The sequence below is a fragment of the Ochotona princeps genome, chromosome 10 (genome assembly GCF_030435755.1).
Source record: "Ochotona princeps isolate mOchPri1 chromosome 10, mOchPri1.hap1, whole genome shotgun sequence".
Lineage (NCBI taxonomy): Eukaryota > Metazoa > Chordata > Mammalia > Lagomorpha > Ochotonidae > Ochotona > Ochotona princeps.
The window spans coordinates 6264867-6287186 of NC_080841.1; the positions used below are offsets into that span (position 1 = coordinate 6264867).

Sequence of the window (22320 nt, forward strand, 5' to 3'; positions counted from 1 at the left end):
TTCATGGATTCATGCTAACACATTACTGAACTAAATGCTTCTCTTTGCCCTTGCAACCTTGAAACTTTTACCTACAGTTTCATTTTAATACTACATGTCAAGTAAAAGCAATTTTCATAACAATACATCAATTAAATGCACTTTACTTAGCTAAAATGATTATTTTTGCAATAACAGAAATTAGTAAAAACAATATTTCAAGAACGAGAGAAAAATTCTACTGTCTGATGCAAAAACCTCTACCACAACACACTTTTAGCACATTCTACATACATTAAAGAAATTTTAAAAAGTTCCCTGTGGGAAGTGACAAAGTCAGTTGGGACTAGAGAGGCATCATTCTACTTGCATGAGCTTGAAAGAAGAAGTTGCTGTGTGGTAATCCTACTCTTTATCTTGGAGACCAAGAGTTGGTCTGCGAAAGCCTTGCATCATTTCCCTGCCTTCTCGGTGCTGAGCTGTGCTCCATTCCTCAGGTCTTCCGTTAGTGCAGACACAGGGACTCAGCTTTTCTTTTCTTTTTCTTTGTGTGCCTGTCTCAAAATGTTGAGCTAACCTAATTAATTCTACTGCGTTAAACTACGGAATAATGTTAGCAAGTGCAGCTGAGAGAATGTAGGAAATTAGAAGTCTCTTCACTTTGGAGAAAGAATATGGAAACATCATTGGTTTTCTTTTCTCCACTGAATATGTGTGAATCCAAAGAGAAGGCTTTTTTCAAGTTATTGCATGGTTCAGGAAAAGAAGGAACAAGCAAAGAAACCAAAATCAGGTAAAAGTATGCATTTTCAACCGGACTTATATTTTGAAAACATGAGTGATGTTGAATATTCGCTAGCATTTATTTTTCAAATTTCTTCTTGAAAATGTAGTGACCACATAAAACAATTAAAATTTTTAACATTAGGTATTTTAACATTAGGTGTTAACAATGGTTGAATTTAGAGAGTTTTATTAAAGTACAGCAAGTTAGTCACACAGAACCAGCAAAATGGTACATCCAATGTTTTGTAGCAGGTGTAATTAAAATATTAGTGTATTTTGGTGTAAAGAAAAGTTTCAATTCATGCATAGTCTGTTTATAATCTACATGTGCCATGAACACTCTAAAAACCCTTCAACGCTGTACTCTTGATTTTTTTTTTGAGGTACAAAAATAAACATAATTTTAATTATATATTCTACAATGTCTTTTCTAGAACCCTGACATAATATTTATTACAGTCTCAAACAGTTGACTTCCATGAAGGAAAGAGACATATTTCACCTATGTTATCCTAATTCCTCCACAAACAATATTTAAATGGAATCCATGAGTGTGTCTATGCGCATGTGTGAGAGGTGGCCGTACCAACTCCAGACTTTGGTGGGAATCAGAAAAGGAGACTTTTCAGTGTCACTGAAACGAATTCCTTTTCTTCCCAGAGCTAAGGACAAAAGAAACAGGCTGAGTCTTCTGGTGCAGAAAACAGAGTTCCACGCAGACAGCCACCCCAAGAGACTAGGACACCTGGGCAAAGATGCAAGGTGAACAACTCTATTTATGAATTTTGGAAAACATGTGTACATTATAAATGTCTCTAAGATATGTGTTGAATTCAAAATCCCATATCTATTATCATTTGAAATTTTGTCGAAGTTCCTGTTTCCATTTAAAAAAATGCAGCACTTTGTGGTTGGAGTTTCCAGGAAATTGCATTTTAAGAAAAAAGTGTGAAAGATACTCTGGGTTTAACTTCTTCTATTTGTTGAAGTACAAAAACTGTATTGACCTAATTTATTCTTATTTATGTTTGTGCTTCCTAACTTCATAGATGATTTAATTTTTCCTCAAAAAAAAAAAAAAAAGCAGACATCAATGAAATCTAAAGAAAACTGGGCAACGTTCCTGACATTTGTAAGGTAACTTCAGCTTAGACTCTAGAACAATGAAAGGAGAATCCTTGTGCAGTATAATTGAAAAGAGCAGTAGTAGCACATACGCTAGAACAGATTCATAAGTGACACTGTGCGTATTCTGTCTTAAAGCATTCTCTTTCTTGGACAGAGTTCCCCCAGAAGAAGCAAAGAAATGGGGTGAATCATTTGACCAGCTGCTTTCCCATAGAGGTTAGTGATTCTTCCACCAAACAATTTACACTTTAATGGAAAATTTTACAAAGTATGTATTCAATTTTGCAATGGTTATGGATTTTGGGTGATTTTTGCTTCTGACCAACAGAGATAACTACAGAATAGTCAGTAAATGGGAAACATTTTAACAGTCTCTATTTATGAAGGATTATTCACTTCTGGGTGAAATGCGCTTTATTTATACTGTAATAAATACTGTTTAAATTTCCTACATTTTCTGACTTTTGAAGGAGGCACCAAGTCTTATTAAATCAATGATTAATTTTTCTCATGTTATTCTTATTACTCTGTGTACAAAAATTTAGAAGTAATTATTTTGCCAGACATTTAAGAAGCCCTTGTGAAAATACTTGGCTTTTCAAAACATTTGACAAATGCTGTGTTGTGCATTTCATATCAATTTCTTCTTAAAGCAGAATTTTGTTGCAAAGATGAGAATCAGGCATATAATGAAGCTTTGTGCATAAGATACTGGATAAAGACAAAACAGAATGCCTCTTTGACCCTGTGTGGGCGGGTGGGGACAGGTGGCTGGATTGCTACTCTTTGCAAAAAAAAATACAAGGAGCAGATGAACACATTTTTGTCTTCATTAATTCAGTGATCTCGCCCATGTAACTCACTTAGTAAATCCAACTGCTTAAATGACGGGCCTAACAATCACAAGGTTTGCTTTTCTCTACACTGAGCAGCCAGGGCTCCCTGAGAGTGCAATGCGGTATCATTACAGAAACACCACACACTCCCTCATCCACATAGCTTTATTTACACCTCAAACATTTCCTGTCTGTTGCGGAAACACCCACACACTCCATCAACCCGCAGCTTCTGTCATTTCTGTGCTTTTGTCTGAAACACATGCACTTCTCAGCTCATCCCTGCATCACTCCAAGATGAGGCCAGACAACCTATTTATTCTGTTGACTTGCATGATCTTACCAGGGGGTTTTCATCTTCCCAAGATGTCTTCGGAAAAGAAGGTTCCTTTTGCCAGAACAGCATATGGTGGGTGCCTGTAATTCACCTCAAATATCACATTCCATTCACTGAAGCACGCAAGTGTCTAACCTCTCCTCATTTTCTGTGTTTCCCCACTACAAAATCAAAATGGTCTATAAGGTCCTGGGGACCTATCAGGTTCCCTAGAATTTCTTGATGAGAATTCTGTGTCTACACACTGTCTCTGGAAACTTTCCTCTTCCTATGAAAAGAGAAATCTGACTCTGAGTGTAATGTTGATTCACGAAAAGGAAACACAGGTAAAGGAATCAGGCCTAAAGTTAGGAGGGACACAGCCACTGGAAAGTCAGGTAAGAAGACACTTGTGCTGACCAAAAGTGTAACTTATTAACCGTTCATCCCTGTTTTACCTGTCATTGCTCCCTATACTTACACATTTTTTACTGATTTTAAGTATCAAATCATTTACTTATTAGTTAAAACTTTTGGCAAATGTCAAGTCCATCCTAGGCTCATGGTCTTTATTATTTTTGATGGGCACATAATATTATCACAAATGTATGAGATATGGCATCAGTTTTCAATGAATTTGTGTGGTGTGTCATGGTCAAAACAGGGTAAATAATTTATTGATCATCTCCCAAATTTATCATTGCTTTGTTTTGAGAAAGTTTAAAATGCTAGCTGTTTTGAAAATTACAGCATTGTTACTACAGCTACTCTACTGTGCTAGAAAACACCAGAGCAACTTCTTCCTGTTTAATGTAACTGTGTACTCAATGCCAGCTTCTCACTACCCTCCTTTGCCCCAGCCCTTCCAGCCTGCTAACCACCTTACGACACTCAACTTTCATGAAATCAACTTTTTTTGACATATACATATAAATGGAAATTGTAATATTGGTCTTGGTGTATCCAATTTATTTCACTTAACAACATAAATTCTAGCTCCATCTATGCTGCTGCAAGTGACAAAGATTTCATTCCTTTTAGACCCGAATAATAGTCCCTCTCTTTATCCATCATCAATGGGCAACTAGGTTGATCCTAAATATTTGCAAATTTGAATGTGCCATCCTCACTGCGTTACTACCAACACTGAGTTCAAGGACAGACCTGTTACAGAACAGAATAATCACAACAACCTATGTAAAACTTTCCCCTCAAAACTGATTTTTTAAAAATTTCCCCACATATCCAGCATTTAAGCACACTATTATTCTTTAATTTCATCAATCACTGAGAGCTGAGGAAATAAAAAAGAGAAATGGAATTCAGTGTTATACAACTTGATTGTTTTTAGGAAGAACTAGATGTTTTCCATTTGTCAATTTTCAATCCCAACATGTCATCATCTGGAAAATAGTAAATGGTTGCTTGGGAAAAGCGACGGCAGAGGTGTTTTGACATTTTGAGGTGCATCTCTCCTCTGTAACATGAATGATTGTACAATCTTAGTTAAGCTCCATAATCACTGTGGCTTTGTTTCCTCCATGGAAATGGAGATAATATTATTAGTATCAGTAAAAATATATTTCTACCAGGATTAAAAGGGATGATGAATAATAAATAATTAAAAATTATGGAGTATTACTATAGTAAAAATATCAACTGTTTTCGTAACCTTTTTGTGTTTCCATTCTACTCCCAATAAATGATAGTTAAAATTCCAATCAAAAGTAACAATAAAATAAATGTATTACTTTATCTACAGCTACATAATAATTATATAATATGTTATCCATCAAAATGAAAAAAAAGTATTAGTAGGGCCATTAGTTGTACAAAAAATACTCACCTAGCATTTTATAATTAATCCTCTGTAAAAGTAGACAGTGAAAATTGAGTAGATAATAGAATCTATGATGCTGTTTGTGGGAACATAAAGAAGCTATACTACCAGTTTACTCCAGAGAAGATAATACACACAAAAAAAACCAACATTTGACTCATTTGGACATGTTGGACATTATTGTCATCTTTCATAGCCATTGTTCTAAGTTAATGACATTGGTTTCACAAAATTATATAAAGTGTTGTTTTATGTAAATTTAAAAATTTAAGTTGTCCATTACAATGCTATATATAAGGATAGGTACCCTTATATACTTCTATATAGAGAGACGTATATATAAAGTATATATACATATGTGTGTATATATGTAAATATATATATGTATAGAGAGAGAGAGAAAGAGGTGTATAAGGATATCTAAAAATGCCCTTAGAGAGAGAGATATAAGGATATGTGTGTGTGTGCAAGTGTATGGCTATCTATCTCCTATATCTCCTTACACAGAGCGATCTACTTACACACGTATGCACATACTCTTCCCCTCTCTATAGCAGAGATTTTGCTCTATAAAATTGTACACAATCTACATTTGGTTAGACTGATCATATCAACTTTAGGTATATAATAACAAAATAGATGGGTCTCATATTCACTCACTGGGCCAGGAGAGAAAGCGACCATTCAAGCAGAGCATCAATGCAGGCTTGAGACATTTAGCAGAGATGTTTGTCTAGGAAATTAAAAACAAAGCAATTACTTATTGCAAAACTTCATTTGAAAGAGAGGGATAATTAACCCTGATAGACAATAGATCAGTAGTTGTTGTTGCATCACACAGAAACCAAAGAATCCAGGAGTGATTTAATAATAACTCAGCTACTGTATTCAAATTTTGTTCATACAGTTTAACTCTTTTAAAAAATACAAAATTCCATTGAAGGTAAATTTAAGAAAATTTGAATGCAGTGTGGACTCCAATTGATAATAACATAACAATATTGGTTCATTAATTCTCACAAAGGTTTCATAGCCATTTAAGATTTAATAATAATAAGGAAATTTCATGTTGGGTAATACTATGATAACGTTATCACCTCTGTAAATCTAAATTTATTCTAAAATATTTATTTTAAAATTAACTCAAACATGTTATACAGGAAATTTTAATACAACAAGTACATTAATAATAGAACTTCTGTTATTCAGATGTTTTATGCAACTATTAGAATTTTTTGCTGCCATTGCCGTTTAGTGGACAATTTATCTGAAGTGGCAAAACGCATTGTAAAAGTCTTAGTGGAAATCTATGTATGTATGCATAAAGCAATACTTTCCTTTTTCTGTTAAAATCACTTATTAATAGTTTTGTAGGTATAAGAGTTCTTCCCTCCCCCTCTTCTTGTTCCTCCCCTCCACCCCCATACCCTGCTATTAGTCCCCAAATTATCACGAATTACAAGATTAACTTTCTGTTGTTGAAGGGTATCATGACATGATAGGCGTACTAAGTCTCAAATTTCTAAATGTTAATTTAAAAACTAAAAAAATTACTGGCCAATTAAGAACCAGAATCAGACTGTATCTGTCATTAATAATCACTAGTGTCAAAATTCAGTCTTCGTTGGCTTTCTCGTTGATCAACCTTCTACAAGTAAATGTTGCCACCTTGGAGTTAGGAATTCAAGCAAATAAAATATTATGCAAGTGCAGTGTGAACATGCATACGATTCAATGTTTATAATTCCTTGCAACTTGCAAAATCATTATAAGAAATTAAGTACAAAAATGAAACAATTCACAAGAAAGGGTCACTCACTTCTGAGTAGAAAATAGGCAAAGTTGAGAGAAAAAAAGATAATGTAATATGGAAGAGATATGAAAAAGATTAAAGGATTAAATCAAGAGCAAACTTGAAAAGCGTGAGTGTAGAAAGCTGTCTGTTGGGGAAAGCTGCGCACAGGGAGTGCAGAGCTCCCACGCGGCTGCTACAGGTGTCAGAGCTAACCCCACCCGAGGGCCATGCTGCAGGGAGTGCACAAGACCTTTGACATATCGACGGGTGTAATGTGTAGTAGAGTGAAGGGATAAAGGAACAGGAAGTGACACAAACCTAAACCAAAACGTTTCAGTTTTATTTCACTATTTGTTGGGGGGGAATGGAGCTGTTATAAATAAGAAAAAATTTGTGTGGCAATTGTGATCGGATAATGGCTTACTCTCAATTTAGTTGTAAACCTAATCAGAATTAAAGGGTTTTCTAGATACCCACCTGCAATATGGGGGGAAAAAAAAGCAATTCTTAGAGGTTTTCTAATCACTTCACATTGCTGTTACCTGAGGATTTGAATGAAAATATTACTTTCTCTGAAGGGAATCTGTACAATAAAAAATGCTTTAACATAATACAAAATAATGGTTTATTTTTCTTGCACATTTTTCTAGTCATAGGAAAGGATCACACTGCTTTTAAACTGTTTGGTAGTACTGATTTGGAGTTTCTATATTTCTAATCATAATTGTACAAAAATCATTGCTGATAATAACTCACAGTATTTTTAGTTTTAAGTAGAATGTTTAAGTCAGTGTACTCCCTTGATTTATAAATATGAATGGCAGAAAATATTTATTACTGACTTTAAGTAAAGGCTGAAAGGAAATGTGTATTTCTGTTTAGGGAACGAAATAAATAGTTCTTACACTCATCACTTTGTGACTTTTCAAGTTAACCTCCCCAATTTTCGATTATCTACCAACATGCTACAAGGTGAGACATTCCACTGTCCCCCAAAGTTAAACTTGTGACTGAAGTTGACCCATACAAATTTCTTAACATAAAAACAATTAAAATATGGTCTAAATTTTGAATGAATCACATTTTTTTTTTTTTTTTTTGCAAAAGAAACCTCAACATTCTCTGGCAAGTCATAACTACAAATTTCAGACATTAAAGGATCAACCTTGCAACCCAGTACTTGGGAAATTGTACTGTACGAGTGTTTCCAACTTTAAAGTTTCTTGATGCTATGTTTCCTTGGGTTTCTTGGCATCAAAAATACTCTTTTAGATGCCAACATTTCAATTTAGAAACAGGCCATTACGAGCATTTCATATTTGTATGACGCATCATGCCAGCTTCTCCCAGTGTACATCTGAGTCCCAGGTTCCATCAAGCACCTTGGGCAGCTGCATTCCCCCCGACTGCCGTCAAAGAGCTCTTCTGTCAGTCACTGCTCTGGGTGAAAACTAGTTTCCTTGTGACCTTCTTGAATGCAGCTGTCCAAAGCGAGCTAGACAAACAGCAAGTAACTAATGTGCTGGGGTAACCATGTAAAACACTGCATGTTACTTTTTAAAAAGGATTTACGAAAATTTACATAGATGACCCCCTCTCTCACTCATCATTCATTTATTTCTTGGATTAGTACTTATTCTTCGCTATTACATTCATTAAACCCCTCCTCCCTCAATCCTGTCAGTTCGGTTAATATACCACGATCTCTCCCAGCCTACTCAGCACTCTGCTGACGGCAGCATTCTAGAATCATTGTGAACATCTGTGTCAGGCTCAGGAATAACGGAGGTAACCAAAGGGTTGTGCGTGATATCCTGGCACCCAGCAGCCAGCACAGAGTAGACACACAGGATCTGTGAGCTACAGAAGGTGTCTATTGGTAGCACTGTTCCTGCTAGTTTTTGCAGTCTTGTATCTGAATTTCATGCAAGCTCATTTTCATCAGCTGTTTCCAAAGAAGTGGCTCTCGCAACTGTCCTTTCACAATCCTTGTTATAGATAGACCTGCTTGCCTCACCCCATGTTTTCCATATTCCTCAACTATATGGACTTCCTTAGGGCACATCACGGGTAACAGTCTTGTCATTTTAAATCAGATAAAACTTGTCTCAAACCCTTTGTGCTCCGTTGCTATGACAATTTAACCCTTTGTCAAATAAGGAAAATAAATTAATCTGTGCCAACAAAGGTCATATGTTCAACGTGCCGAGTATCTTAGCAAAATCTCTATTTTAATTGGCCTTATACCACTCATACATATAGCACAATTCTTAAACATGTACTAGGTGTTTCATAAATAATTGAAAGTTAGACAAAGTTGCTTTAATGAGCAATGTCAGTCATTGAGATAAGGATGATCATTTTGAGCTGTCTGCAAAACATTTTATTCTAAATGACATCTATTAATAATATGAGTAACAGAAGATACTTCTGACATCAAGCTATTTATTAATTCACTTTAGGACTAATTTGAATGTTTGTCAACACAGGAACATATGTGAAATACGAATATAATAAATTAAAATAACAACTTTGATCACATTACTAAGGTCTATGCAAATATTCATAAAACAAAGAGATAGTTTCCTCTTTCCAAGCCAGATCTGACATGGATCGAACTGTTTTCTCAGTGTAATGCCAAAAAAAATTATTTTGTCCACCTTTCTAATTCTTACTTAGACAGTAGAGCAACAACTGCTGGACAACCTGCAATGCCTCGTGGCCTATGAGGGGCGTTCCAGGTCCTAGCAGGCAGCAGTGCGGCAGTATCCACTGGCACGCTTCTGACGTCAGCAGAGGTCACACTCCCTGTGCTGGTATTTCTCAGTTAGCATGATGCAAGAATATCCTCACCAGCACCCTGTCTTGATTTGCGTGATTCACTAGCATCTACCCAGCTAACTATTCTCAGGAACCAGCTTTAAAACAGAAAGCAGAAATGAAAAATTCTGAAATTCTACTAGAAATATAAATAACTTGAGAGTTCTGCAGATAATAACAGGAGACAAATTAAGAACATACATTTGGAATCCAAACCAATGAAAATAAATGTTTATCAGGAGAGTGATGGGCAACAAGTGTTTTTTTTTTTTTCTTGTTTTTCAAATTGAAAGAGGCAGGAAGTATGAATGCTAGGAAACTCTTATCTTTCCACTGCCCTAACTGTTCATCAGGGCTCAAGTGCTTCATAATTCTTTTTATCCACTATGGTTCAGGGCTGAAGCTAACAGCCTAAAGTTTGACTCAAGATAGCTGATACATAGATTAGTGCGGATTTGGTGGCAGCTTTGCTTTTACAAACTTCAACAATGTCCACCCATACTGCAAAATCTATTTAAATGTCAATTTAAATTTAGAGAGCCTGGCACAATGGCTCAGTTGGCCAACTCCTCATCTTGCAAACACTGAGATTTTTATATGGGCATTGGTTTGTATCCTGGCTGCTCCACTTCTAATCCAGCTCCTTGCCTGTAACTTGGGAAGGCAGTAGAGGATGACCCAAAGCTTTAAGATGCTGTACCCACATAGGAGATCTGGAACAGGCTCATGATTCCTGGCTTCAGTTCAGCTCAGCTAAGGCCATTGCAGCCATTGGGAGAGTGAACCTGTGAATGGAGGATCTTTCTCTTTGCCTCTCCTTGTCTCTGTAAATCTGCCTTTCCGGTAAAAGTAAATGAATCTTTGTATTTCAATTTAGGAATTGAAGGGAATTTTACCTTAGTTTCCTTACTTCATTTTAGGATCACTTTAGAAAACAGCAGAGGGGAAAAAATGTAAGTAAAAATAGGGGTTGATCTCTAAAACCCATTTTCAAGTTACATACAGAATGGAAAAAGAAGAAATGTTCAGGCTGTTGCTAAACAGGAGCCAAATGATGCTTGTTCAGCCCATTCCACAGTCATCAGTCTAAGGTTCCAGTTCCACTCAAAGTCTTAGGAAGATGGTGCAGTTTAGGTTTTTAAAAACTAAAGGAATGTGCTCTTAGACAATAGTAATAGCAAAATCTACCTTAGGACAAATCTGAGCACTGAAGTGCAGGTGACAAAAAGTATTATGGGCAGGAATGTCCTGAGAACCAATAAATTTCTTTGGGATAATAATAAGACTTCATACGACATAAAACATCATTGCATGACTAGACAAGTTTATATGTAGAAGAAATAAATGGTGGCATATAAAGCATACTTTGAGTATTGTGTGAGTTTCCTATTGGCTATGGTAACAACTATTACAACTTCATTGAGTAGAAAAACTCAGGCTAACTAATTTACACTTAGGGAGGTCAGAAGTCCAGTAAGAGCACCACAGGCATAAAATGAAGGTGTCAGCAGGGTGTGTGTCCTCTTCAGATGGTCCAGGGGAGAATCCCTTTCCGAGTCACTTGGTTTATTGGAGAAGTGGGTTGTTCTAAGTTTGATCAAGGTCACCGTTCTCTTGGTGTCTGTAACCTAGGAGCCACTCCAGCCTTCTAGGATCCAGGGCATCTCTTGACTTATGCTTGTGTTTCATCCCCTGCGTGCTAGATTCGCCCTCTGCCTTCCCCTCACTCTCAAGAACAGCTGTGAAGATCACAGTCCCTGAGGCACAATCTCTTTGTATCGTCTCTTCTTCCAGGTGAAATAACAAATTCACAGGTTCTGAGAGCTCACGCATGCTCATCTTTGTGAGCCATAATTCTGCCCAGGGGAAATATTGGCTCCCTGAGAAAAATACACTCCCACGATTTTGTTTTTAAAAAGTGAAATAAGGGCAATTGTACTTATCTGAAACGGGGTTCCCTCATCTATGAAAATGAATATTGAACACATTCCAGACATCTGTCAAGAAAGCTAGAAACGGCAAAGCACATAGACAACACTTGCTCTTCAAACCTCAGGCGTGACCTGGTGACGACTGCCATCATTCCAACAGTACAGATCCTTATCTCTTGCTACACGTTACATGAACTTTTCTTATCAGAAACAGTCATTGGGGAGCCCTTCTAGAGAATAGTGAATAAAGGAATGGTATATAAGTGAAAACGAGGTAACCGAAGCTGTCACGTTTTTGTCTCACATTTTTAAACACAAAGCCACAATGTTGGCTGCTTCTAAATTGCTTAGAATCTGTGCACATAGGTTATGGGCATACTAGGGTTTAAGTGATATATTGATCTTTATTTTGAAAAGGTATAGGAGAAATATAACACATTTCAGATTTTAATTTTAGGTTTATCCTACCCTCACAGATTGAGATGGAAAAAATACTCACTCCTTCTCTGTTTTCTGAAAGAAATTCTGTCAAATTAGAATATATTTTTCAAGGGTCTGTTGCAATTCATTAAATCTGGGCCCGAAAATTTTGGTGGGGAGATATTTTGCTATCAAATATATTTACTAGATGAATTAGAACTATCAATTTGCCATTTCTTCTGTGCCAATTAAATTTGTTTTTAAACAATCCCCCAATCACTGTAAATTATCGTTATTGGCATAAAGTCGATCACACAGTAACCCTCTGTCTTTGCAGTAGTTACAGCATCTGCAGTGAAGGGTAGAATGTTCCTGCTAAGGTTGCTATTTTACTCACGTTTTCAAAAAAAAACAACTTTGACACTTTCTCTTTTTACTGTCCTTCCTATTCTGTGGAAATTTTTCCTGGCTTTATTATATTTCTCCTTTCCTTACTGTGGGTTCTGTTTGTTCTTTTTTAAAAAAAAAATATATATATATACATATACATATATACATATATATACATATGTAAAGTAAAGACTAAGTTTTTTACAGTAAAAACAGATTTGGGTATCTATTTTGAAACTTTAAATAGTATGTTTTGTGTGATTTCCCTTTAGCCATTGTTTAAGCTGTGAATCACTCATTTAGATGTGATGCTATCTCGCAATCATTCTATCACATTTTCTTGTTCCTATGTGAGTCCTTCTTGGACCCAGGACACCTTTGTGTGTACTGTTTTATTTCCAAACAGTTGAGACCTTTATGATTATGTTATCAGTGCAAATATTGAACTCAAGCTCCTTCTACAAGACAGACACACTGTGTAGGACACAAATCTGACTTGACTACTTTCATTCATCTTAAAAATATTCATTGCATAGGAAAAGGTTTATAGAGTGTTAAATAGTAGGGAATTGGGTCGATTTAGTTTATATTGCTCTGTAAGTTTTATATGCTGTCATTGATATTTTATCCAATTTGTCAATTAATAAGTGAGTCAAATTAAACTATCGATTAGAATTTTGAATGTTTTACTGTTTGCTGCATGTATTTGGAAGCTTTGGACCATGGCTTTTTGTATTTGGTGTTAGTACGTTAGTAAGGATGACAACTTATTCTCAAATGGGATTATCCTCTAGTTTGATGTTTTGAAGTCAAACTCATATTCCTTATTTTATTTCTGTATTGTGCATCATTTTCATGTATTTTCTTCATCTCCCTCATGTTTTCTATTTAACACATCCCTTGTAATTCATTGTTTAATCCAGACTGAAAACTTCTGAATTTTAATTTATAGTCCAAATAAACACAATGTCATCATTAATATAGAAAGGTTTTTATTTAGCATCTTGCCATTTTATTTAGTAAGCTTTATGGTAACTTATAGCCAGAAGACAAACCTACCCTCTATCATTGTGTGAGGTTGCTCTCTGCATAGCTGAATAGTACCATTTCCTTCTACTGATGATACAGATGAATATCTGACTTAGGACTTTGTTTACGGCCTTTGAAAATGTTCATCCCCTGTACATGGATCAATGTCTGGGAACATAGCCAGAATGTGAGATATATATATTTTTTCAATAAATGATGACCTGTTCAGTGGGAAATTCTCTGTGCTGAAAAGTTGTTCAATGGGAAATTCAGTGGGCTGGGGCCCAGTACGATGCGACCGACGGGGTCCCATATGTGTGCCAGTTTGTGCCCTAGCTGCTCCATTTCCCACTCTGCTCCCTGCTTGTGGCCTGGGAAAGCAGGCCACAAGCCTTAGGACCCTGCATCCATGTGGGAGACCCAGAAGAGGCTCCTGGCTCCTGGCTCAACTCCAGCCATTGCACCCAGTTGGGGGAGTGAACCAGAGAATGGAAAATCTTTCTCCCTGTCTCTCCTGCTTCCTATAATTCTGATTTTCCAATAAAAAGAAATAAATCTTTTAAAAGAAGAGAAATTCAGGGTGCTAACAAACATATTTAATAATAAAATTGACCAAGGATAGAGATACAACATGGGTTTAGGGTACCGAGTGAAACCAAAGAGAGATCAGTGTCCCTGCTGAAAACTATGTCAGCCTGTCTGAAGCCACATTGGCTGAGATGCAACTGTGCAGATTCTCAAAACTGATGCCATCTTGTTAGCATGCCAGGGAGGACCCAATTCTCAGTAGAAAGTGCACTCTCAGGAGACTAAGTTCCAGCTGGATAATATAGATTCATAAATAAAGCAGTCACTGGGAGCCATTTCTCTACTTTTTCCAAATCATATCAAAATCTCACTTTCCAGCATGGCAATAGGACACAAACTAAATAATTTAATGACTCAGATTAAGGATTAACTTCTCAAATGGGCAGGCATATTTTAATTACAAATATTTTTCATGCTTCAAATAGGGAAAAAATTGGCTTTCATGTCAGTGTTTACTGCATTTCATCATTAATTACTCTAATAAATAGTAGACTGTTATTCTCTTTTAAATGCAAAAATATCCATTTTGTGCTTTTAATGAGTGCTTTATTTTAAATTTCTGATTAAATACTTTAGTGTTTCTTTTAGAAAATATTATTTGAGTTATTTCTTTATGCTAAAGGTGACATGCTGGCAGCCAAAACTTAGGCAAGGGTTCCTACCCCATACATCACACAATGCTGCAAGAGAAATGACAGGCACTGGCCACACAAAACTGCGCTAGCCAGTTTCCCGAGGCCTAGGAAGAGCATGCTACAACTTCTAGAGGGATTTGTGAAGCCTTCTCAGCCAAGATGATCTCTAATTTCCAAATAAAATTTTAAAATAGACCATGAAACTGGGTCATTGAAATTAAAAAGAGACAGCAGCCAGCATTTCCAAAAGAAAACAGGGGGTCAACACTGCAACAAAGTGTGTAAGCTGCGAAGATCTGCAACTTCTGCCTCTCATATTGGCATCCATTCTTGTCCTATTCCACTTTTGATCTAGTCCATTGCTAATACACCTAGGAAAGTACCAGAATTTGCCCCAAATATTTTGTCCCTGCCCATGTTACCCTACGTCTCTCAAGGTAAGAGACCAAGGCAGAATTCTAGTTTTTTGGCTTCAGCCTGATCCAGCCTTGGCACTGCAATCATTTGAGTAATGAACTGCAAATTAAATATGTTTATTTCCTTTTCCCCTTCCTCTTTCCGCCACTTCCCCCATCACTGCCTCTCTGTAACTCTGCCTCTCAAGTAGTTAAAAAAGTAAACCTTGATTTTTTTTTAAGATACAAAATTAAAAGGTGCAGCAGCATTAAGCAAACACGTATCATTTTTCTATGACAGGTACTGATAATCACTAAAAGGTAGAGAAGACAGGCAAGATCTAAGTAATAGAGTATCATAAAGAAATACATAAAGAAAATACCAGTAGTAAGAGTGTGAAAAATAAACCAAAAGTGTGGGGGGCTGGGAGGAAGGAAGGTAAGCCTAGAACCAGAGAGAGCAGCCATTTAGGAAGTTCTTAAAACAATAAACATTAGATCATCCAGATTTGAAGAGTAACTACCAATAACATAGAAAACAAATTTAGGACATATCAAAGAGAAACAAGAGGCAATATTTGATAAACACTGCGTGAGGTTAGAGGGAAATTGGATTTTGTAAATGGCAAACCTCTGCTTGAAATCCTTGCATGGACACAGCATTTTATTGGCGAACACGGGCAAGGGAGGCATTGGGTGAAGATCACGGATGTGACTGTAACATGACTGCTGTAGAAGGAATGCGAAAGGAGAGTGTTACTGCATTGTAGCTGGTGACTACTTGTATTCACCTAGTGCCTGGCGGTGAATTCTGGGTTCATCAATGTGCTGACTACATGTGAGCACTGATACTGCTTTCCAGGAAGTGGGATAGAAGGATGAAAAAGAATCAACTAAGAATCCAGAGAAGCAACAATCGGAGGTGTAAGAAGAAACCCACAGCAGCAGGTTCCATACGAGGGAATTCCAGACAAGTCTCCACCCTTCCCGCTGCTGCACACAGATGCACCAGCATATGGACTGGAACAAAATATTCACTGAGTATGACATTCAGCCAGTTTGGAAAAACTAGTTTAAGTCAAGTATAGAATAGCAATCCCATTTCAGTGTTTTGGGAAGCAAATGAAGCAGAGGGGATTAACAGACCAAGTGCAAGAAACTTAAAGAGCTTACATTTTTAAGGGGAAAATATAACTCAGTAACTAGAGGAATTCTTGAAATAAAGAGATTTTTTATAATAGCTTTATGTCTGATATTAAAATTATTTTTGAAACAAAATAACTCATAAAAAACATTATTAAGCCTTTTCAACATTGTTTTAATACCTTTTGTATAGTCTTCAAGTGCTAACAGCATGACTAAAGGATAGTACAATATAATGGCAAAGGATTTTCAGGGAAAAATGAAGAGAAGGAACTAGGAGATAGGATGATGAAAGGGAATAGCAAAGGAGAATTTCAAGAACAGAATCCTGGGGAACAGAGCAAATGAAAACAGCACACAGAGGGGACCAGCACATGAACCAGAGGACAGCAAATCCCAGAATCCTACCTCAAGGGGTCTTTCTCTAAGCAGGCAGTTATCAGGGTCGCATGCTGCAAGCACAAATCCCCATGGACTCATGAGATTCTCTGTGTAATAACTTCAAATGCAATCGTATAAAAGCAATGGGCCTTAACTAGAGAGCAAGAGCAACACTAATGACGTGAATTCAACTTGAAAGCAGTTTTTCTGAGGAAGTTTATCTGAAATATCCCTACAGAACATACTGCCCCTGTTCTCACTGCTTCTACATTGTAACTACCACTCAGCCAGACTATTTCACTAACTGGGATTTATTCCAGAAAAAGAAGAATGGGTTTACATTAAAAACGGTAGCTAGATTTTTACAGCAGCTTTATTTGTAGCAACAAGATAGCATAGACATAATCCATATGCTTTTCAATGGGTGAAAGGTTAAACGAATCATCACGTATCCATGTCATGGAATACAACACACTGATGAAAGGAAACAGATGATTCAACACGTATCAGCCTTCAGTCATCTCCAAGGAATTGAGATGCATGAAAACAGCCATCCCACACAAAACACTTGTACTTATGTATGCAAGATTCTTGAATTGACAAAATTGTATTAGTTCAAGATGGCTTAGTGCTTCCCTTGAGTTAAGGGGGCTTGGACATGGGAGATACCTGAGTGCAATGAACGGTCAAGGGCACAGCCAAGTGCACTTGTAATGCTTACATGCGTTACTGTCAATGGTCTAACTGATATGTTACTGTCGATTCTCAATGCTAACATCAGTGGAAACTGAATGAAGAACAGACAGGATCTCTCTATGATATCAACAAAGTAAACATGTAAGTCTATATACCAAAATATATAAATTTAATTTTAAATACACCTACGAAACAAACAAAAAATAAAATGACAAAAGCATTATTTTTTTAAAGCACCCAGTTTTAAGTCACATTGCGATAGTATTGAAACCAAGATCTACCAGTCATGTTAGCTTTAAATGTTGCAGCTTAAATATATGATAGAAACCACATTATCATCATTGACTCTTAACAATTATAGGATGTAGGGCAAGAATTTCATAAATGAAGGGTCGCTATAATATGTCCACATGTTTATGAGTTATATAGATCAAGCTACAACATATATATAAATTTATTACACCATTTTGGATGACAGATTGTGGAAAGGGGTACCCTATAAAACCTAGAAACATAATCTTTGGACAGGGAATTCTGGGATCCTGATTAAAGAAGCATGGTCCAGAAGTGGGTGGGATATAACCTGAGTTGCATGGCCTCTTGGCCATATGGAATATGTCCTCACATCCTGGGATGGCATGGGAAAAAAAGAGTTGTAAAATGATGCCCACAGAAGTTCCATTTAGTTTCAGGACCCAGGATAAGGGTCGAGTATGTCAACAGCAACAATATTTACTGTTCATGGTTGTGTCAACTGTACAAAGTCCCACCTGTCTACTCTGGGTGAAGTGTGTTGCTGTGTGTTTTAGAGAACAAAGCTTTTCTGGTACATTTCATAGTTATAGACTATTTCCCAGCACTAATATGGTATATCTAAAATACACCATTTCTCTTTTTTGTAGATGGATTAGAAGCTTTCACGAGATTTCTTAAAAATGAATTCAGTGAAGAAAACATTGAATTTTGGATAGCTTGTGAAGATTTCAAAAAAATCAAGGAACCTCAACAAATCGCTCTTACAGCAAAAGCCATGTGTGAGAAATTCATACAGAATGATGCGCCGCAAGAGGTACAAGTGAAGCTGATCGCAAACGTTTATAATAAGAGACCAAGGTTCCTCTAGAAAGCTCAGGATGCAGCTGAAGCAAGTATGGTTGTATGCACTTCTTCATACAAACAGGACACTATGAAATTAACAGAATGAAGTATAATTGAAGTCAGAGTTACTTTCATGCCAAACTAAAGCCGAATGCAAATAGTCGCAATTAATTATGTGTACACATTAATTATCTTATCATCACCAACCTGTATAGGAAGCCAAAACTTCTTGAAATGTTTTTTAAGTGACAAATAGGAGAAATCTAAACATCTGTCTCATGTTTCATTCTAATATCACCTCATCTGTCTACACAATAATTTGTTTGTCCATGCGATTATTCTCTGCAATCAGCTGAAAAAAATCTCATATCAGACAAATGAGGAAAACCTGATTTGATAAGGCTGCAAGTGGAAAAAAAACACTGTTTTCTACAAATTCAATCTGAGTTAGGTATGCAATCACTAAAATGATACAAAACTAGCAAATATTGCCTGAGTGCTCACAAATATAAATTAAACAGTTTCTATGTCCCTGTTAGGTGTTTCTTGACTAGAACCTCCTCTTCACAGAGTTGGCAGAGCTGACAGTCACTATGGGCAGTTGAGTTTATCTCAAGTTAGTGCTGTCTGGGAGGTTTTCTCATACTTGATCTCAGCCAAAAGGCTGAGAAGCAATAGAGATGGCGTTCTCTTTCTGGGTATTGTTCCACAAGCAATGAAGACTATAGTTCTTGCTTCAGAATCTTTAATGTCTTATATTTCGATGTGCTATTCTGTCTTCCCCAAAACCAATTATTTTCATAGGTTAAAAAAAAAAAAAAACAAAGGGACGCAGGCAGTTGCGTGCTATAACCCACAAGGAAAAAGTAAGGGCCCCTCCCTGAAAACCTATGATCAACAGAGCTGGCTCTGTCAGCAGCAGTGGGATAAGATACTGCAAACAGTTATATCATCAACACACACACACACACACACACACACACACACACACACACACACCCCTCTGGCAATGCATGAAGCATCGCAGCATTGCATAGTACTGAGCAAAACAGAAGCCCCTTATGCAAATGCCAAATATGATCTGAGCTCACTCTTTGTCATTCCTGAAGATATTTCAGTTATGGGATTTGCATTCCTCTACGTTGGAAATAAGTGAATTAACCAAATTACCTTTAGGAGATCTAGCACTGCAATATACCATCATTTTAAATTATCAGAGAGTGAGAGAGACGGCTGGATGAAATGCAGCCCAGAGCAAATTCCTAGATTGCTGGACAGTAGCAGGAAAGCATCCTCATCAACCAAATACAACAATGCCCACTGCAAAATTGCATCTGTCATGTACTGTTAAGTTGGCAGATTGAATATTAACAAAACTTTTCTCCTGTCTATCCAGGTTAACCTTGATTTTCACACCAAAGAAGCCATTTCCCAGAGCATCGTCCAGCCCACCCTCCACAGTTTTGATGCTGCACAGAGTAGAGTGTATCAGCTCATGGAACAAGACAGTTACACACGATTTTTGAAATCTGACATCTATTTAAGCTTGCTAGAAGGAAGACCTCGGAGATCGACAAATCTTAGACGACGATCACGCTCGTTTACATGCAGCGAATTTCAAGACGTAAAATCAGATGTTGACATTTGGTTATAAAGAAAATTGATTTTGCTATTTTGATGACAAGCTTACATGCATCTATTTCAAAGATGTAACCTGTTTGTGCTAAGAAATGATTGTGTCTAAGATAAGAGACAGGATTTAAAAATGTACATCAAAACTTTAATATTAACAAAATGCAGTCATCCAATATTTTCTACATAACCTTTCATTTTATGTCAATCCATTCATAATCAGAAAAAATATTTCTTATCTAAAAGGCTGTAAAGAATAATAATGTTTTATAAAGTTGCAAAGTTGAGACTAAAACCACAAAACTTTATCATATTTCAATGCGAACAATATAATACTTAGCTACCCATATATTCAGGCTTCATACTCCAAAATGATGCACATTTATTTTGGTTTTTTTTTTCTTCCTCATTAAGAAAGACCATGGATGTAATCCAGTTTTTATAATGGAAGAAAAGGAACATTTGCTCTCTGGTATCCAACATTTCAACTTACCACCTCAAGTTAGAAGCAGCCAAGGGGAACTGTAGTAAAGACAGGCTCATGTAGAAAGAGACTGCAAGTTAAGGGCCGACACTGTGGCACTGTGGGTTAATGCACTGATGTAAGCATCATGTATTAGCTTGGCTTTAAATCCTCTTTGCATACTTCTGATCCAGCTCCCTGCTAAGCGCGTGGGAAAAGCAGTCAGCTATGGTCCAAGTGTGGGGTTGTCCATCTGAGAGATACATCTGGGAGAACTGGTATGAATTCCAGTCTCCTGGTTTCAGCCCAGCACAGCCCCAGCCTTTGTGGAATGAACCGCCACGTGGAAGATATCTCATTCTCACTCTTCTGTTTCTTTCAAACAAATAAATACATCTTTTTATTTTCAGAAAACTTTAACAATTTATGTTTAACTTTCAGGTCAAACGTAATGTAGGTTAGTCTCAACTTTGGGCTCATGACCTAGCGTGGACTTGCTCAGTTACGTGGCCAGAAAAATGTTCAAACGATAGTAGACAGCGGACGGTTAGCATCGTGATTAGATGAGTCTCCTCCAGGAATAATTAGGTCTCACGTTCAGAATTCCAGACTTAGATTAAAAAAAGACGGGAGATGAGGTGAGCAAGAAAGAATTCTGAGGCGCTGGTGACTCAGGCATTTGCATATTCAAAGCAGTTTGTCCATTCATTATGCTCTTACTGCAGGCCTCATCTAATACTCCATTGCTCAAATAGAACCATGCTAATAATTACATCTATCATTATTAAGTATACGTGTGTATATGCAGAGAAGAACTATTTAATTCTTTGTCTTACATGAGCTGTAAATATCAAAATATGTCATATCTTTGACTTTCATAAACGTTTTAGTGGAAATGTAAATTGTCAAAGTTTTCCAAAATCTATAGTAATAAACGCTTTTGACTTCTTCATTTAGTGTAGTCGTTGTTGAGAGCACCGGAAGCTCTGCTTGTCACCGCCTTGCCCAGGATTCCTCCTTCCTCCCACCACGTTTTCCTTCTTTCCTCACTCTTACTTCCTTCCCTCCTTCTCTCCTTCTTTCCTTCAAGAAACTTCATTTAGATCTTTAATTCTTCCTGGGTGATCTTGAAATAAAACTTTTAGCATGTCCTTACTTGATTGAATTGTTAAATATTTGTGAAGCGCCAAGTATAGATCAATCGAATTCAGCCTGTGAATAGAATTATGGAAACTATTTCCTCTATTTAAGTATCACATTTTAATTATAACATAAATTTTGCAATGACTGGGTGACAAATCAAACAATGCCCTTTGAAGAAAATGAGTTCTTTTTTTAATAAAATAGGGAGACAACCATTGCTCCCACCAAATCTTTAATAATTTCAAACCTCATAGAACAGTAAGTAATGATATTTTAACTAAATGAAAAGTACAGGAACACTTTAAGTTAAAACACACTTCCAAACGCAAAGTTAAAAACATTTTGATTACATGCAGAAGTGTTACAACTCTTCCGCAGAGGTCAAAATAGAAAGTCAAAGTATTCACAAGATATTTAGCTTTCTACCCCAAACTCTCCAACTTAGCCAGACATTAACTACATCTAGACACATTAAATTCATTCTCATTGTGTTACATTAATTGATCTTACATTTAACTCCTTTATTCTTTAACTATCCATACCAAAAGAAAGAGGGAGGGGCTGGCACGTTAGCCTAGTGGCTCAAGTCCTTGCCTTTCATGCTCCGGGATCCCATATGGGCGCTGGTTCTTATCCCGACTGCTCCATTTCCCTTCTAGCTCCTTGCCTGTGGCCTGGGAAAGCAGTCAAGGACAGCCCAAATAATTGGTACCCTGCACCCATTGGTACCCTGGAAGAGATTCCTGACTCCTGGCCTTTGCTCCTGGTTTTGGATCAGCTCAGCTCTGGCTTTTGTGGCCACTTGAAGAGTGAACCAGCAGATGGAAGATCTTTCTGTGCCTCCTCTCTGTAAATCTGACTTTACAATAAAAATAA

At 36.8% G+C, this 22320-nt stretch overlaps 1 protein-coding gene across 1 annotated transcript; it reads left to right on the forward strand.

The window, feature by feature from the left end:
* The first annotated feature begins 481 nt into the window (after nt 1-481).
* RGS18 (regulator of G protein signaling 18) lies at nt 482-19974 on the forward strand. The gene is made up of 5 exons (XM_004578811.2): nt 482-772; nt 1426-1527; nt 2048-2109; nt 18011-18177; nt 19603-19974. Exons 1-5 carry the CDS (start codon nt 654-656, stop codon nt 19858-19860), a joined length of 708 nt encoding a protein of 235 aa, XP_004578868.2. The 5' UTR covers nt 482-653; the 3' UTR covers nt 19861-19974.
* The last annotated feature ends 2346 nt before the right edge of the window (nt 19975-22320 follow it).